Source organism: Palaemon carinicauda, chromosome 27, assembly GCF_036898095.1.
Source record: "Palaemon carinicauda isolate YSFRI2023 chromosome 27, ASM3689809v2, whole genome shotgun sequence".
Classification (NCBI taxonomy): Eukaryota; Metazoa; Arthropoda; class Malacostraca; order Decapoda; family Palaemonidae; genus Palaemon; species Palaemon carinicauda.
In genome coordinates, this window is record NC_090751.1 from 65,202,257 (window position 1) to 65,219,730 (window position 17,474).

Sequence of the window (17,474 nt, forward strand, 5' to 3'; positions counted from 1 at the left end):
TAAGTATGCAGTAATAGACAAGGAAGGGCTAGCTATTGTTAATTCACTAGTGCATTTTAAGTTCATAATATACGGTTATCCTGTTAAGGTTCTTACTGATCATAAACCACTAACCGACTTCTTTAAAGGCTTCAACCAGAGCCCCAAACAAACTTGGTGGCATTTGATCATTCAAGACTTTGGCGCGAGAATCGGGTATTTACCTGGGAAAGCAAATATCATTGCTGATGCTTTATCACACAACCCCGTGTCATCTTGTATGGAGCCTTTAGCTGAATTAATAGATATATCAACATCCATGTCTATTATTAAAACGATATCTGAACAAGAAGATTTGGGCTGGATTGCTGAATTATTACAGACTGAGCAAAGAAAAGATCAGAAATTAGAAAAAATTATAAATGCTTTGAAAGGCAATCATAAGGAAAAGGAATATATAAAGTATAAGCAGCAGAATTATATAATCAAAGACAATATTCTGTGTAGGACCGTGACAAGGAAAACCCGCAATGCACCACATGTAACTAACGACCAGGTAGTGGTACCAATCTCACTTATTTCCTCTGTCCTAAATTGGTGGCATGCAAATCCATTGCATGGACACCCGGGGTTCTCATTAATGTCACAGAAAGCCAAATCATTGTTTTATTGGCATACGATGCTTACAGATATAAAAAAACACATAGCTAATTGTCGCACATGTCAGGAAAACAAAGGGCATACGAAAACACCTGTCAGCCTAGGGGCTTATCCCGTGCCCAATCAACCCTTTGAAAGGATACATTTAGATTTATTAACAGGATTTTACGAGTCAGACAGAGGAAATAAGCACCTCTTAGTAATTGTAGATACTTTAACTCGATATACAGAACTAATAGCGCTTAAAACTAAAGCTGCGATTGAATGCGATATGAAGTTTTACGAGTGTTACATTTGTAAACATGGAATTCCACACATGATAATCTCAGACTCGGGTGGAGAATTTAATAATCACTTTCTTACCACATTGTGTGAATTTCTAAGCATAAAGAAAATAAATACCATGATATATCACCCAGAGTCGAATGGGCTAGTGGAAAGAGCAAATAGGAAGGTTTTGAATATATTAAGAGTAACACTAGGGGGATCAGACCCCAACTGGGATATTGCAATACCAGCGGTACTGAGTACTCTGAATCATTCATATCATACATCAATTAAAATGTCACCGCACGAAGCATTGTATAGTACCACAGTTAGAACGCCTTTCCATGTATTAACGCCTACAACTAATCTATCAAATCCTTTAAAAGGATGTATAAATGCAAGCAAAAGTCATTTTGATATCCTTCGAAAGAATTTAGAAGAATCACAAATCATAATGAAAAGGAATCATGATAAAATAGCGAAGCAAACGAAATCATATACCGTGGGTGATAATGTATACATACAGGTAAATGTACGTAAAGGACTCAATTATAAACTAACACCTAAGTTTGAAGGCCCATTTAGCATTTTGGAAACATTAACGGCCAATAGGTTTAGAGTTCAAAACTTATCCCAACCCACTGATGAGAGAATCGTACCATTGGCTCACATAAGAAATTAAAATAAGAGGGAAAGAAGTGAGGGAAAGATTTTTATTTTTTTTTTAATTTTTGTAAACATAATATGTTAAAAGTTTTTCTTCTTAATACAGGAGTAATTACATATATTTTTCTCGTTACAGGTTTCCAAGATGAAGTTTTTATTGTCCGGAGTGATATTGTTCGCTCAGACATTTTTCTTGTGTGGGATGAGCTCTAAAACTAAAAGTATAGATTTTAAATATGGCACTATAGTTGAAAGACAAGAAGACGTTTTAATTACATCAAGTAACGTAGTTGTTGAAGTGCGTATGCAAGCAATTTTTCTCCCAGAGAATGACGTCACTAGCTTAAAGAGCGCCATTTCAAGGTTTGCTGTCTCATTAAATGAAATGCATAGAAGACATTTTCCTTTCAATACAGAGAGTTCGCTTGCATCGACACTAAAAGTTGCAGAGATGCTATCTGACGACTTGCAAAATAAGACTTACGATGCAGAATCTTTGGCTCGTGACCATTTGATGTGGACTGTAGGACACGATAATCTTGAGAAACGTAACCCGTTTATTTTTGCTGCACTAAACATCTTTGGTTCTATTGCAAGTTTAGGTTTAGGAATTTCAAATTGTCTTAAGATTAGTAATCAAAATAAGAAAATTGAATTCTTGACTCATGAAGATGAATTGATTATGTCAGAACTAAGGAATCAGTTAGCTTCAATCAATCAAATTATGAGTTTAGTAAATGAACATTCTAGTAATATTAATCAGATTATGGAAGTACAGGATTTGTTGGCAACGTTAACGTATTATGATTCAAAAATAGATCACATACATAATAGAATTGCACATTTCATTGAGAAATCAAAAGATTATGTGGAAGCTATCACGTTAGCGACTAGAGGTGTACTGTCACCCCATTTGTTGCCAATAAGAGACTTAACGTTAATTATGGAGAACGGACGGGAGAAATTAGGTTATATTCCTTTGTTAGACGCACGTAGGTTAGAATTTTATTGCAGCCTAATTACAGTAAGCGTTGAAAATCACAGGATTATGATTACAATTCACTTTGATTCTTCCGATGCCTGGCAATCTTACAGGATATCACCATTTCTGACTTTCATGACGAATCACTCAAATCCAGTAATATTCAGTTTGACAGGACACGTATTGATTTCCCCAGACAAGGAAACATATACAGTCATTAAAGACTTAAATCTATTAACTCACTGTTCAGACGCAATGGATAAAAAAAAATGTACAGCTGACTCATTTGAATTCCATGAAAACTTAATGGATTCATGCGAGTTAGGTATAGTGCTAGACGGTGCTCTCTACCATACAAATGAAAATTGTCTGGATAGGCTTTATCCCTTTGACAATAATAAGTTCAATTGCAGACTGAACAAGGGCTCGTGGATACGATACGAGAAGGCCGGCTTCAATGTATCATGCCAGGACGGATCCACGTCCTATTCCCAAATCTTCGTTGCAGCAGATGGTTGTATCGGGACGTCCCTGAATTATACGGTGCATGGCATCAAGACTATCATCAGAGAACGAGCCTACTTCGCGAACTTCACGTGGTCAACAACAATTCCATCTTCACCTCTCCAATACAATGCACATGTAGCCACATGTTGATGAAATTGACCGAGATGGACCACCCGACACCGACTTATGAAGAACGTCGCTTTTACATACTACTAGCAGGAATTAGTGTTACGGTGATGATATTTATCGCCGTTAACATCCTTGTTTGGCGTAGGTTAAAGAGTAACAGTATTGAGATCAAACAGAATGTTTTGCCATGTCCAGATAAAACTCCTTATTTAATTCAATTTAAAGCCGTTTGAAACTGGCCCCTTTATTCGTTCAAAGGAGTAATATTGTCTTGGAAAAGTGTTGTGCACGAAAAGCAGTTAGTACGCTAGTAATATGTAATAGAAGAGACTATAGAACATTTGCATTTTAAAAAAATAAACATTTAAAAAACATTTAAAAAATAGATAATTTTTTCGGCATCTAATAAAATATATAAGCCTGAATGTTAAAAAACAGAATCTATGGGCATCTAATAAAATATATAAGCCCTATATATATATATATATATATATATATATATATATATATATATATATATATATATATATATATATATATATATATATATACACGAAACCGTGGTACGTGTACGTACCAGGAATTCGTGTTTGTCCACTGAAATTGTATCTTTACCAAGGTAACAAATATTTTTATTTGTTACCGTATTATGATAATCTATGTTTTGACAAAGGTAACAACTATTCTTTAACAAAGTTACTGAATCATATGTATATCAGTATTTTTTTTTGGTACCATATAATCGTTTGCTAGCAATGTACCATATATGTGATCTGTATTTATCATGCATTTTTTCTTTGTTTTGGCAATATTTGTTAAGTATGCATTATTATTATTTTTAATGTGCCTATTTGAACATTCGTCCTCATTTGCTTATGGCTAGAGATTTAAAAAAATAAGAAAAAATAATATATATATATATATATATATATATATATATATATATATATATATATATATATATATATATATATATATATATATATATATATATATATATATATATATATATATATATATATATATATATATATCCAGTCACACTCCTAGTAAACATATTTTGACGTATTGTTAAATTGTTAAAATTTAGGTAGCTGACCGAGCTAATGTAATATATTATATATTACTTGTTTAAAACACATGACCTACAGGTCATTGTGGAAGTAAGAGAAGTGTGAGAACTGCCATAGTCATATTCTAAGCAGGATGCGATTGCCAAACCTCAGCAATGTAACATTTTCCATGAAGAGTAAACACAAACCAAGTCCCGTGAGAAAGAAGTTGTCTGTGAGAACGGAACAAGTATCTTCCGGTATAAATGTTGTGTTTACTATAAGTGCATAAATGCTGAGATAACTGAGGAGACTTTAGTATGAAATTGGATATTTGTATTAGTTTACTTTACGATATCATACGGAATGGTCATCTGACCAAACCAGCTATACTCCTGTGATGGAGATGTTAACACTGTTCTTAAAGAATAAACTATTTTAAAGGTAACTTACTTAGACTGTACTTGAAGATGTAACATACCAACTCTAATCTATAACACATTAAAGATGACATTTGAAGAGAACCCAAATGTGTGTTAACTACAGTAGCACACTAATATATATATATATATATATATATATATATATATATATATATATATATATATATATAGAGAGAGAGAGAGAGAGAGAGAGAGAGAGAGAGAGAGAGAGAGAGATGTATACTGCGTATATTTTATTTGGGGTAATCGTTGTTTCCTTATGAAAATATAAAGCATTGTTATAAAGTGAGGTTTACTTTTACAAAGAAATGTAGACGTAGTGAGAGAGATGCCAGATATCGCTATTTGAGACAAAAAAAAAAAAATAAATAAAAGAAAGAAAAAAAAAAAAAACTGTTTAACCCGGAAAATTTACCTCTCCAAAATTATTTATCGAAATATTTCTTTTGTAAATTTCCAGATGCTTAATTTTTTTTTCACAAATATTCGGATTTTTTTTTTTTTAATTATCGAAATTTCTATCGAGCTACCCTTTATATTGAACTGGAATCCGTTCGAAGCGTTGCAGACGAATTTAGCCACTACAGAAAAAACGAGTTTGTACCGACTGCGGCTTCTGCTATCCTTCGATGGTCGTCTTCGAGAGCTCTTTGGAGAGCTTCATCTTCAACGCGACTGAAGAGTCAAAATTCCCAAGAACGCCATTCCTGAAACGATTCAGGAAGAGGATGGAAAAACACCTCCAATGAGAAGTCGAAAACAATTCCGCAACGATGACAATTGACGATCAGGAAGGAAACTGGAAGACTTGAGGAAGATTGAAAAGCGTCGAGAATCCAAGGAAGACTGAAACCCGAATGGAAAGGTGACGTTGTTTGGGGCGGATTTAGAAGATCTTGTGGTTTTCTGGAGACTCCGTGGAAGATTCTGTAAGTCTTCAGAGTCATCTATGAAATAATGTATTTCTGAATTTCGAAATATATAAAATTCTTCACAAATATTTCAATTTTGTATTGAAATTTTTATTGTACTACCCTTTATATTCAACTATTTGATATGTTCAATGTAGGTCTAATAAATAAAATCCTAATTTTAGAAAATAGTCTTTACTTCTCCTCTATGTTATCCTATTGTAAATGATTTTAGAAGCTGATTGTAGTAGACATAGGCCTAAAAAAGATAGTTTTGTTATATGTGTCGATTTCGTGGTATTCAAAATAGATATCATGAAAAATTAACAAAATAATTCTTTCGTCTGATCGCGAATCCAGCTCAGATATCTGTGTTTTGTTTTGAAGACATTCTCAGATTCCCCGAAGACATACTGGGCTTCGGGATCCATGTTTAGTTTTGAAGACTTCTCGGAGTCTCATGGAGTGTCTCCAGATCAAGTTACCATTTTTTCAAAATAGGCCGAAAACAAGGTGAAGGAAAGGTATTAACAGAAATGGAGAATTTTAACAAAATGTGTTGTTGTTATTGTGGAGTAGCTTTGAATACCAAAGTTATTAATGGATTTATAATTAGTAATCAGAACAATATTGGTTACTCGGGAATTAATTGTGTATGCCGTTATAGTTCCGCTGTGGAATGAAACAGGGTCTCTTTGATTAAACAAAAGAGTGAAAACCCACGATCAGGAATTGTTAATGATCTGGTTGAGAAATTTGAAAAAATGCAAAAAATGGCTGAGCAAGAAAAAAGTCCTTCACTTGAAAACAAAGGAAAAGTGAGGAAACCTTGTTCTGCAATATGAAGAAAAGATTAAAGGCGATGCAAAACAGACAAGGAATAGCAAACTGGATTGTCTTGGAATCAGAAGGAATCCAAGAAGGGAGGACAAAGAAGTGGCCTTAGCTAGAATTGTACGAATTCAAGAATTGGAAAGGTCCAGAAATGAGAAGGAAATTATCTCCAGGATTAAACGACAGAATGACAAATCACACGAAGGAACCGTTAATGATATGGATAGGAAACTTGAAAAAACTCGAAAAATGGCGGAGCAAGAAAGAAGTCCTTCACTTGAAAACAAAGGAAAAGTGAGGAAACTTGTTCTGGAATATGAAGAAAGGATTAAAGGCGATGCAAAACTGACAAGGAATAGCAAACTGGATTGTCTTGGAATCAAAAGGAATGCAAAGAGGGAGGCCAAACAAATGTCCTTAGCTACAATTGTAGGAATTCAAAAAAGAAGTCCCTCACTAGAAAACAAAGAAAGGTTAAAGTATCATGTTATGAAATATGAAGGAATGATTAGAAATGACGCAGAGCACAATAGAAATAGGGAACAAAAAGATGATCTTGAAGGAAAATCTCAGGATGAGAGAAAGCATCTTAGGAGGAAAGCAAAAGATGTAGCCTTCGTGAGAATCAGACAAATTGCACAGGATGAAATATCACAGCAAAAAAGGGACATAGTATATGCTCCTCTTCAACTAAGGGAAGAGGTTCTGAAAGATGAGAAAAAAGAAGAGAAAAATAAGGTTAAACTTGAAGAAATAGAAGAAGGCATCGTAGAAAGGCGTATCCAGTATTTTGAAAATATCATACGAGGAACTATTAGGTAAGAAGGCCATCTTCTTGAAAATATCATACGAGGAAACAAAAAGGAAGAAGGCGATCTTCGTGGACAATCTGCTGACTTGAGAAAAAATCTTAATAGGAAGGCTAAGGATATTGCTTTGGCAAGGATAACACAAATAATACAAGAGGAATTATCAGAAGAACAAAATGAAAACCTCTGGAAAAGTGAGAAGATTGAAAAGGAACTTCAAGACTACCAAGAAGCAATTAGCTCAGGAACACAAGGAGATTCTGATAGTAATAGTGATGATTATGAAGAAATTATAAAGATAAAGGTAATGGGACGGAAACAAACAGCTGATCTTAGGAGGAAAGCAAAAGATAGAGCCTTTTTAAGGATTAGACGAATTGCAATGGAGGAGGTCTTTCCAGAAAAGATAGGCTTAGTATATGCTCTTGTTCTACTATGGGAAGAGGCTCTGAAAGATGAGAAAATAGAAAAGATAAAGAAGGTTAATCATGAAGTAATAGAAATAGGCAATGTAAAGAGGCGTATCCAGAATTTTGAAAATGTCATACGAGGAAACATAAAAGAAGGCGATCTTCGTGGACAACCTCGGGACTTCAGAAACCATCCTAGGAGGACCACTAAAGATAAGGCCTTGGCCCAGATAAAAAAAGTAGTACAAGAGGAAATGGCGCCTGAGAAAACAGGCCTAGTTCATGATCTTACTGAACTATATGAAAACGTATTGAAAGGAGACAAAAGGGAAAAGAAAAATGAATATCACAGGGCAATAAAAAGCCAAATATTAGAAAACTTTATTGAGTATTTTGAAAATATGTTACAAAAAACACAGAAAATGAAGGCCATCTCCAGACTTGAGAGAGAATCTTAAAAGGAAAAGTGAAAACATTGAAAATGAACTTCAAGGCTACCAAGAAGCAAATAGCTCAGGAACACAGGGAGATTCTGCTAGTAATTGTGATGATTATGAAGAAATTATAAAGGTAGAGGTAATGGGACGCAAACAAAATGCTAAGATTAGAAATATCTTACAAGAGGTTATCAAAGAAGAGAACTTTGAAGAGTAAAAAGGATTTTGTTCAATAGAATAAATAAAAAAGCAAAATCTAAAAGTATACAACTAAGAAACAATTCTGTTGGAGTAACCTAGAGGATGTGCACGGCAGAGGGAAAAAGATGAGCTTCTTCTAGTATGCAACGGTTCCATGATGGAGTGGTACAAGCCTTTGTCATGTGAATAAATGGTCGGATTTATAGATCTATTCTTCCAGATATCATTCTTATGGTTGCTCTGTTGGAATAATCTAGAAGACTGGCCCTGCTGAGGGAAAAAGCTTAGCTTTCTCTAGTATGCAGTCATATCCTCAAAGGGTACCTAAAGAGATTTTGTTGGATTCAAAACGACATGTCATGAGTGAGTTATGATTGGAGAAGATGGCCAATTGTATAATGGATGTGAATGAGAGAATTCTTCCTAAAATTACGTAAAAAGAATAGAAAAGAAATCTAAAAAAAAAATGCGTTCCAGAATAGAGGGAGTTCAACTAGAGTACAACAAAGACACAATTCTGTTGGAGTAACCTAGAGGATGAGTACTGTACAGGGAAAAAGATGAGCTTCTTCCAGTATGCAACAGTTCCATGATGGAGTGGTACAAGCCTTTGTCATGTGAACAAATGGTCGGATTTATAGATCTAGTCTTCCAGACGTCAACGTTATGGTTGCTCTGTTGGAATAATCTAGAAGACTGGCCCTGCAGAGGGAAAAAGCTTAGCTTTTTCTAGTATGCAGTCATATCCTCGAAGGGTGCCTAAAGAGATTTTGTTGGATTCAGAAGTACATTTCATGAGTGAGTTATGATTGGAGAAGATGGCCAAGTATATGATAGATGTGGATGAAAGAATTCCTCCTACAATTACATAAAAAAGAAAAAAAAAATAGAAAAAAAAAATCTAAAAAAAATACTACATAGGAATGAAAGAAGGATAAAAGAAGCTGAAGTTGTTCTAGTATGCTATGTGGGAAAAGATGTAGACAAATAAGACTAGCTCTGTAGATAAAAGAGGCGCTGAGGATCTTTTAGTATTCTATGTTCCTTGATGAAGAGGTATAAACTCTTTCTCATGTGAACATAAGGGTTGGTATTGACCCTATAGATAGAAGAAACTAAGGTTCTTCTAGTATGCTATGTTCTTTGATGAAGAGGTATAAACTCTTTGTCATGTGAACATAAGGGTTGATACTAGCTCTGTATATAAAAGAAGCTGCGGCTCTTCTTGTATGGTATGTTCCTTGATGAAGAGGTATAAATTCTTTGTCATGTGAACATGAGAGTTGGTACTAGCTCTGTAGATAGAAGAAGCTAAGGTTCTTCTAGTATGCTATGTTCTTTGATGAAGAGGTATAAATTCTTTGTCATGTGAACATAAGGGTTGGTATTAGCTCTGTAGATAGAAGAAGCTGAGGTGTTTCTAGTAGGCTATGTTCCTTGAAGAAGAGGTATAAATTGTTTGTCATGTGAACATAAGGGTTGGTACTGGCTCTGTAGATAAAAGAAGGTGAGGTTCTTCTAGTATGCTATGTTCCTTGATGAAGAGGTATAAATTCTCTGTCATGTGAACATAAGGGTTGGAACTGGCCCTGTAGATAGAAGAAGCTAAGGTTCTTCTGGTATGTTATATTCCTTGATGAAGAGGTACAAACTCCTCAAGAAATATTGCATGCTATAAGAACCTCAGTTTCTTTTATCTACAGAGCCAGTTATAACCTTTACGTTCACATGAGAAGGAGTTTGTACCTCTTCATCAAGGAACAGAATACTAGAAGAACCTTAGCTTTTTTTATCTACAGGGCCAGTAACAACACTTAAGTTCACATGAGAGGGAGTTTTTACCTCTTCATCAAGGAACATAGCATACTAGAAGGTACTGGCTAGGTACATAGAAGAGGCTGAGGTACTTTTAGTATTCTATGTTCCTTGATGAAGAGGTACAAACTCTTTCTCATGTGAACATAAGGCTTGCTACTAGCTCTGAAGATAAAAGATACTGAGGTTCTTCTAGTATGCTCTCTGTTCCTTGATGAAGAGGTATAAACTCTGTAACGTGAACATAAGGGTTAGTACTAGCTCTGTAGATGAAAGAAGCTTAGGTTCTTCTAGTATACTATGTTCCTTGATGAAGAGGTATAAATTCTTTGTTATGTGAACATAAGGGTTGGTATTGGCTCTGTAGATAGAAGAAGCTGGGGTTCTTCTAGTATGCAATGTTCCTTGATGAAGAGGTATAAATTATTTGTCATGTGAACATAAGGGTTGAGCTGGCTCTGTCGATAGAAGAAGCTGAGGTTCTTCTAGTATGCTATGTTCCTTGATGAAGAGGTATAAATTATTTTTCACGTGAACATAAGGGTTGGTAATGGCTCTGTAGATAAAAGAAGCTGGGGTTCTTCTAGTATGCTATACCTTTGATAAACACATTCGGTGTGTTTCTTCTTCAATTTCACAAAAAATGGCTTACAGAGAAAGTCTCAAGATTTTTGGCCATCAATCTATTCTGAAGAAATTTTTAAATATTGTCATTCTACCTTGTCTCGAGTATTGTTCTCCTTTCTGGTTTTCAGGTGCTGAATCACAATTTAATATGTTGGACAAAAACTTGCGGTGTTTTAAGTTTCTTATTCCTGATCTGGATATGGATCGATGACACCGTCATTCAGCTAGTTCTTAATACGAGTTGCATAAGATTTTTTATCATTCTGACCATCCTTTGCATTCAGATCATCCCAGACTGTACCATCCTCTACATAGTATTAGGTATGCGGTCAATTTTAAGTCTTGCCGATTCCACCATTATGGCTCAGTACCACGTAGTATTCTAGAAGTTTTGTTCTAGCTGTGACCAGATGTTCGAATGATTTTTTTAATCAGGCAGTTGAGTCAGTGGAACTTCAAAAGTTCAAACTTGCAGCGAATGTCTCTATGTTGAACAGGCTGACATGAGTCTCTTCATAGTTTATTTATGACAGATCTATTTTAACAATATCATTGATTGAAGGTTTTAAAGGTCACTCATGAATGGCAGAGGCAATGGAGATTGACAGTGCCCTAAAAGGAAAATTCCCTTGAGACTCACCATAAATACATATGGTCAGCGCCAAAGCAACCCCTCCACCCAAGCTAGGACTGGGGAGGGCCAGGTAATGGCTGTTGATGACTTAGCGGAGGTTACAGACCCTCATAGGCTATTTTTCCTTGCTGGAGCCATTGGTCTTATAATATCCTGAATTTCCATCTAAGGTTGTAGCCTAGCTAGTAATAATAATAATAATAATAATAATAATAATAATAATAATAATAATAATAATAATAATAATAATAATAATAATAATAATATGAAGAACAAAAAATCTGTTACATCCATAAGTTACCTGTATTCTGATGAGTGATAAAAAGAAAATTAGTATTAATTATTTAGATTCTCGCAAGTGATTCATTCTGAAAATGTGAATTGGTGCAATGAAAACAGATTGTTCTTTTCTTTCGGTGAAATGTGTTCGTAACTGATCTATTTACTTAAGGATTATTTATACGTAAGATTTAATTAGTTAAATATGAATCAAGTTTTATATTCAACCTATTTTTCTATGCAGCACCAGAAAATATAGTTAAATAAACAACTCTGCTACTCAACTAAAATATTTCAAACATTAAAACGAGTTTAAAGGGAAATTTGAATATATAATGGGAGATGCAGGTCTTAGAGTTTTGACATAAATAAGAATCTTGACGTAAATCATTTGGAAGAAACCTAATCAGAATGATATTGCCATAGATATTTCACTATTAACTAATGTGCTTAGATTACTTAAGGGATTTGGATATTGTACTTTCGAAGCTGATTGTACCATCACAAACATTGGCTTGCATTGGCAGATCGTAATAAATTTCTAAAAAGAGGAATACAACGTCTGTACCAAATCCGATTTTGGTAAGAATAAAAGAAAATTAATCTTCTTGTTGAACTGGGATGCTGTATGAAAAGTCTGAGTGGCCATTACGCATAAAGCAAATTGACAATTCCAAATTGAAAATGAGAGTAATCCAGTTTAATAGATTTTATTTCCGCTTTAGAATTCACAAATAGATTTTTATTCGTTTCGTAGAGTCTAGTTTCCAACTGAATTCTCGGAATCAGCGAGGGTCTTTTATCAAAAGTTTCATTTTTCTTCTCGTCAGGTGACCCTATCAGCATTTTTGATGAGGTCCATCTTCCATCCACGATTGTTAAAAGGTTATTTTCGCTGTGAATGTAGAAACGTTCATTTCAAAATCGTATATTTGCTTTTTCTTTGAGGACTTCGTAGTTTTTCCATTTCCCCACATCTGTTAAGCATTCCCTTTTTCCCCGCGAGGAATTGAGGGGGGGTGGGGGGCTAATAGTGCCATGCCGTCAGTTCACCTTTCGCGCGATTCACTTTAGGTATTACTTTCAGGCTTTTGCAGTGTTCATTCAACCTCTAGCTACACGTGTTTTATTTCCTTCTAATTGACCTCTATACCAGGTTCCTTTCTTCCATCTTCCTATCCAAGGTCTTTTAACTTTTACGTCAGTTTAACTGACGTTTTATCCTGAACGTATTTGGTCGCTAAATAGTTCAGACTATAGGTACTTCAGTTCACATTACAGCAGTCCACAACAACAGGCGGTATTAATCGGAACTGGTTTGGCTACGTACCAACAGCCAGCAAAATTGCAAATCAATGGTCAGAATAGATGTGTCAGCCAGGCCAAACCAATCACGCAGGAAGTGTTGGACAATTACGTCATAAACAATTTTTATGTTACAGATATATTAATCAATATATTTTTGCCTTATTTATAAACAATAATGTGTGAATAACAATACAGTAGCCTAAGAATAGTTGTCTAAAATACTTATTAACGCATTTTCATAGCTTTATGGAAAAGATATCGTAGTTAGATATTCATATTTTTTGGTGCATGCCGCAATGACCAACACTGTGACAAGTAAATACACAGCAGATGCAGTCTTTTGACGCTTGAACGGTCAGACTGTCCTTTAACCTTCATTTCACAAACATGGTATTGATAAATGAAAAATACTTAGTACATGTCATGTAAAAACTAATGCCTTTGATGACGCAGAAGCTTGGAAGTGGAAGGAAATGTTTACAAAGAAAAACAATATTTCATTAATACAAAAACAGTTTTTACAACTGTGAAAAAATGTGCCATCCATGAAAAGTTTATTTGCATATATGGAGATAACCGCAATGAAGGAGTGAAAGAAAACGTATGTGGTGCTATTCATTGTGTTATTATTTGAGAAAACACTCGGTCTAACTGTTAAAAGAAAAAAAAGGAATAAAACTACTTCACCCTTGGAAAGTATTATTTTTTTCCAATACATCTATATCAAAATCATACGTGCTACTATTCTTATAACCATATACAATGGCAATGTAGAACTAGCAAGCCAGGTAGTACTGGATTGACGCACTGTAAAGAGTATTAGAGAGAGCAAGAAAGATGGTATTATCGTCTCTAGCAGAGTATCCATGTAACAGCGCATAATTGTATTGCATATTTCACGCTCACAGACGAAGAGGTACATGGCAAGTTTATCTTATTCATCATCTTTTTAACAGAGATGTCTTGCTTATTAAGCTTAATAAAACACATTGAAATTATTTTCAGACAACTTTTTATTTATTGTACACACACACTTATCAGTATTAATGGACCAATACATTGATTTAATATTGTAATGTTTGTAACGGAAAATACCTATGACGTCATTGGGTCGACTTTGTGACATCACTGACCATTCATTGGCTGACTGTTGGTAAAGAACCAACCAGTGTACTGTACAGCTCCGAATATTGGCACCGGGCTTAATAATCCTGCAAAAAGCAAGAGAAAAACGAGTGAATTTTCATACCATCGCCAAGAAACAATGTTCCATACTTCAAAACGCAACCAGGCTCCTTTCTCATGTCTGATTTTAGTGGAATATATATTTTCAACAGATCAAACCCGTTTGCGTTAACCAAATTTCTTTAATCCATTCCTTCCCTTATTTCCCTCCGATGTAAACTATAGGTGATGCATCCACCCTTCCCTACCCGGTTATGTCTGATTTTCTGTTTGCCGTCTGCTAGTGTGGTTCAGAGTCCATTAAGAAATCTGTATTGACTCTGGTGTGGTTTTCTGGTGTCTTCTGGCAATCCTTCAAGGATAGTTTAACCATAGTCACGAAACTGAGGAATGAAGTCATACTTCCCTTTGCCTATTTATACTCTATTGTGGAAATAATATTAGAAAATATATTATGCGTATTTATACTAATGGATTTTATCAATATCCTCTAGTTTTCTTCGTTAAAAAATACTATATACTAAGTTAGTGACGCGTAGTATTTTACGTTGCAGAAAATAGTGCTATATCGGAAAATACGAATCTAACCCTTAAATAATAACATTAAAAAAAAAAAAATTGTGCGACTTCCATGTGATAGTTATCTAATATGGTTGATAAATATGGCAAATAACTTAAGAATTGACCCGGAAGTTAGTTTACAATTTGCAATTCAGATTCCACCGACACTTCATCATCTTTCTTCTTGACAGGGGTGTGTCAACGATCAATAGTATACATTATGTCATTATTATTATACGAATAATTTATAGAGCCAGGTAACTCAGTAAATCACATACTTGTAAGAAAAAAAGCCGATAGGTAAACTATGTCCAACTGTCCTTATGTAACTTAATGTTCTTTCAGAAAGGAACTATGGCTACCAAAAGAAATAAAAAATGAGGGATGATTGGTCAGACGACTATTAAGCGGGACAAGTTAGAGACAACAATCACTTTTATTTTTTACTGCATTCAATTGATTCACTGATGATAATTGATAATATGATACAGACTATATAAATTGCAAAAGTTTAATAGACGACCTAGATGTTTCCAGATTCGGTAATTGTCCGAACCCTGCAAATGAAGGGAAGAAAGTGCTCTGAAATGGAAACAAAATAGGTAGATTTGTATCAAAGGATTTGGATAGAAAATGAAAGAAAAATTATTTTCATTATCAATACACCAGGTATCAGACATACTGTAACCAAGTTTCTCACTATTATAGTCGAGTATTTTGACTAAAGAAAAATATCCTATTACTTCTCTTGCTTCTATCAAGTAAATCACAATTTCTCTCATGATGTAATTTGTCCTTACCTAAAAAAAAAAAAAAAACTTGTTAAGAGGTATGTAAGATATGGAATAGTTAATGATGTATAGGTGTTAATGAGAATTGATTAAACCTGTATTCTTGACTAGAATGCTAGATCTAACTGACATATGAAGGTAATGTTGATAACGTTGTTTCTAGAGGGGAAGTACTTTTTACAAAAATTAAATTCCTCTGAGTAATTTCGTAGGATTTGCTGCAAATGATGCTATAATGTAATGTGTGTATTTACCTATCTGAGCAGTAGATACAGGAATCACATTGTGGCGGGATACACAAAAACAACCTCCACACCCTTGATCTCTTTAAACAGACAAATGTCTCCTCCGCACAAAACTTTCCCCTTACGTTATCAACTGGACTCTTGGATGGAAGGGAAGTAAAAACAAAACATAACCTTGATATCATATTCCTTAAAACCAAAACGCTTAACACATAAACCATCCACAATCAAATAAACTCTTCAAAATCAATAGCAAAGCTAAATACTAAACACTAACAAAACAACAAAACACACACACACACACACACACTATATATATATATATATATATATATATATATATATATATATATATATATATATATATATATATATATATATATATATATATATATATATATATATATATATATATATATATATATATATATATATAGTGTGTGTGTGTGTGTGTGTGTGTGTTCATTAACACTTTCGCAAGATAACAGTCACAAGAATACACACTTAAGTGATCCTTCACTGAGCCAACTGTCTTAATTGGCACAACACCACTGTCTGAAAAACAGAAGACTGTCTGGTAAATTGCCACACCAGCCTTAACTCTTCGAAGTCATGGATGTCAAAATTATTATCATTATACGTAATCTTATTGCACAGGCAGGTCATCAACGGTTGTGTAATCCAAAGAGCAGTCTAAATAAAATCATCTATTACAGCCCAGGTCAGCAATTACATATCCACATTGAGAAAAAAAAAGTTCTCTAAAGGAGGAATTACGGCTGTTAATATAAATAAACACTTCAAAGGTCGTAAAAATGATAAATGATGAATCCAACGTCCACAAGCACAACTGCCTATGTCTGCAGCAATCAATTGAAAATCATCCGTTTAAGATATTCATCACTCTCCTAAACTAACTAAAAATATAAACAAACAACCTCAAATATTTCAACAGTCTTTCTCACGACAAACAACCATTACACTAACTACCTCTCTCTCTCTCTCTCTCTCTCTCTCTCTCTCTCTCTCTCTCTCTCTCTCTCTCTCTCTCTCTCTCTCTCTAAAGCAAAAAGCAAAAATAAAAAAATAAAAAATTAATCCTCCACATCTTTTATATGAATTTAAACAACTTCAATGTACTTTTAGATAAAACCCATCAAAATCCTCCATTCATGCCATACGCGCTGGCTCTCCTGTGAAAGGAGAGCCAGCAGCTGAAGTGTTAGAGCAGTGAGAGACACTGAAAATTTTATAAAGAAAAATATCAGAGGAAAAGCCCAGGGTAGTAGACTTGATAGTTACAGACATGAACGATCTTTCATGTAAATTGTCTAAACTTAATTTTGTCTACATCAATAGTTTAAATCTCATGTTTCAAAGACACACTCCAATTATTCATTTAATACTTTTTAAAATAAATAGGATGTAGAAGATGCTGTTGCTTTATTTCGGGGTCGTAAGGACCATGATGATAAGGGAAACCTTTGACCCTAATCATAAAAGATAGTATCTTTGAGCAATATGTACTTAGGGGCAGTAGTGTAAGGGCTACTTCAAGCGGAGTAATGCAGAAAACAATTGTTAAACGATGTAAGGCGTAGCTATGTGCAGATCATTCATTATAAAAAAGTGCATAGAGTTACAGAAAAACCTCAACAAAAAAACATCTTTTATGACACATGTCTTCCTTCTTTAATCTTAATAATATCATTGATAGCAACACAAGGTCCATATTGCCAACA

General features: G+C 34.3%; 1 protein-coding gene across 1 annotated transcript in view; it reads left to right on the plus strand.

Moving 5' to 3' along the window:
- Positions 1–6,679: 6,679 nt before the first annotated feature.
- Positions 6,680–17,474, plus strand: part of LOC137620930 (uncharacterized protein PF3D7_1120000-like) — a 26,231-nt gene continuing 15,436 nt past the window's right edge. Inside the window, exons 1-2 of the mRNA XM_068351374.1 lie at positions 6,680–7,248; positions 7,348–7,957. Coding sequence (XP_068207475.1) covers positions 6,680–7,248; positions 7,348–7,957 — 1,179 coding nt within the window. The remainder of the gene's footprint in view (positions 7,249–7,347; positions 7,958–17,474) is intronic.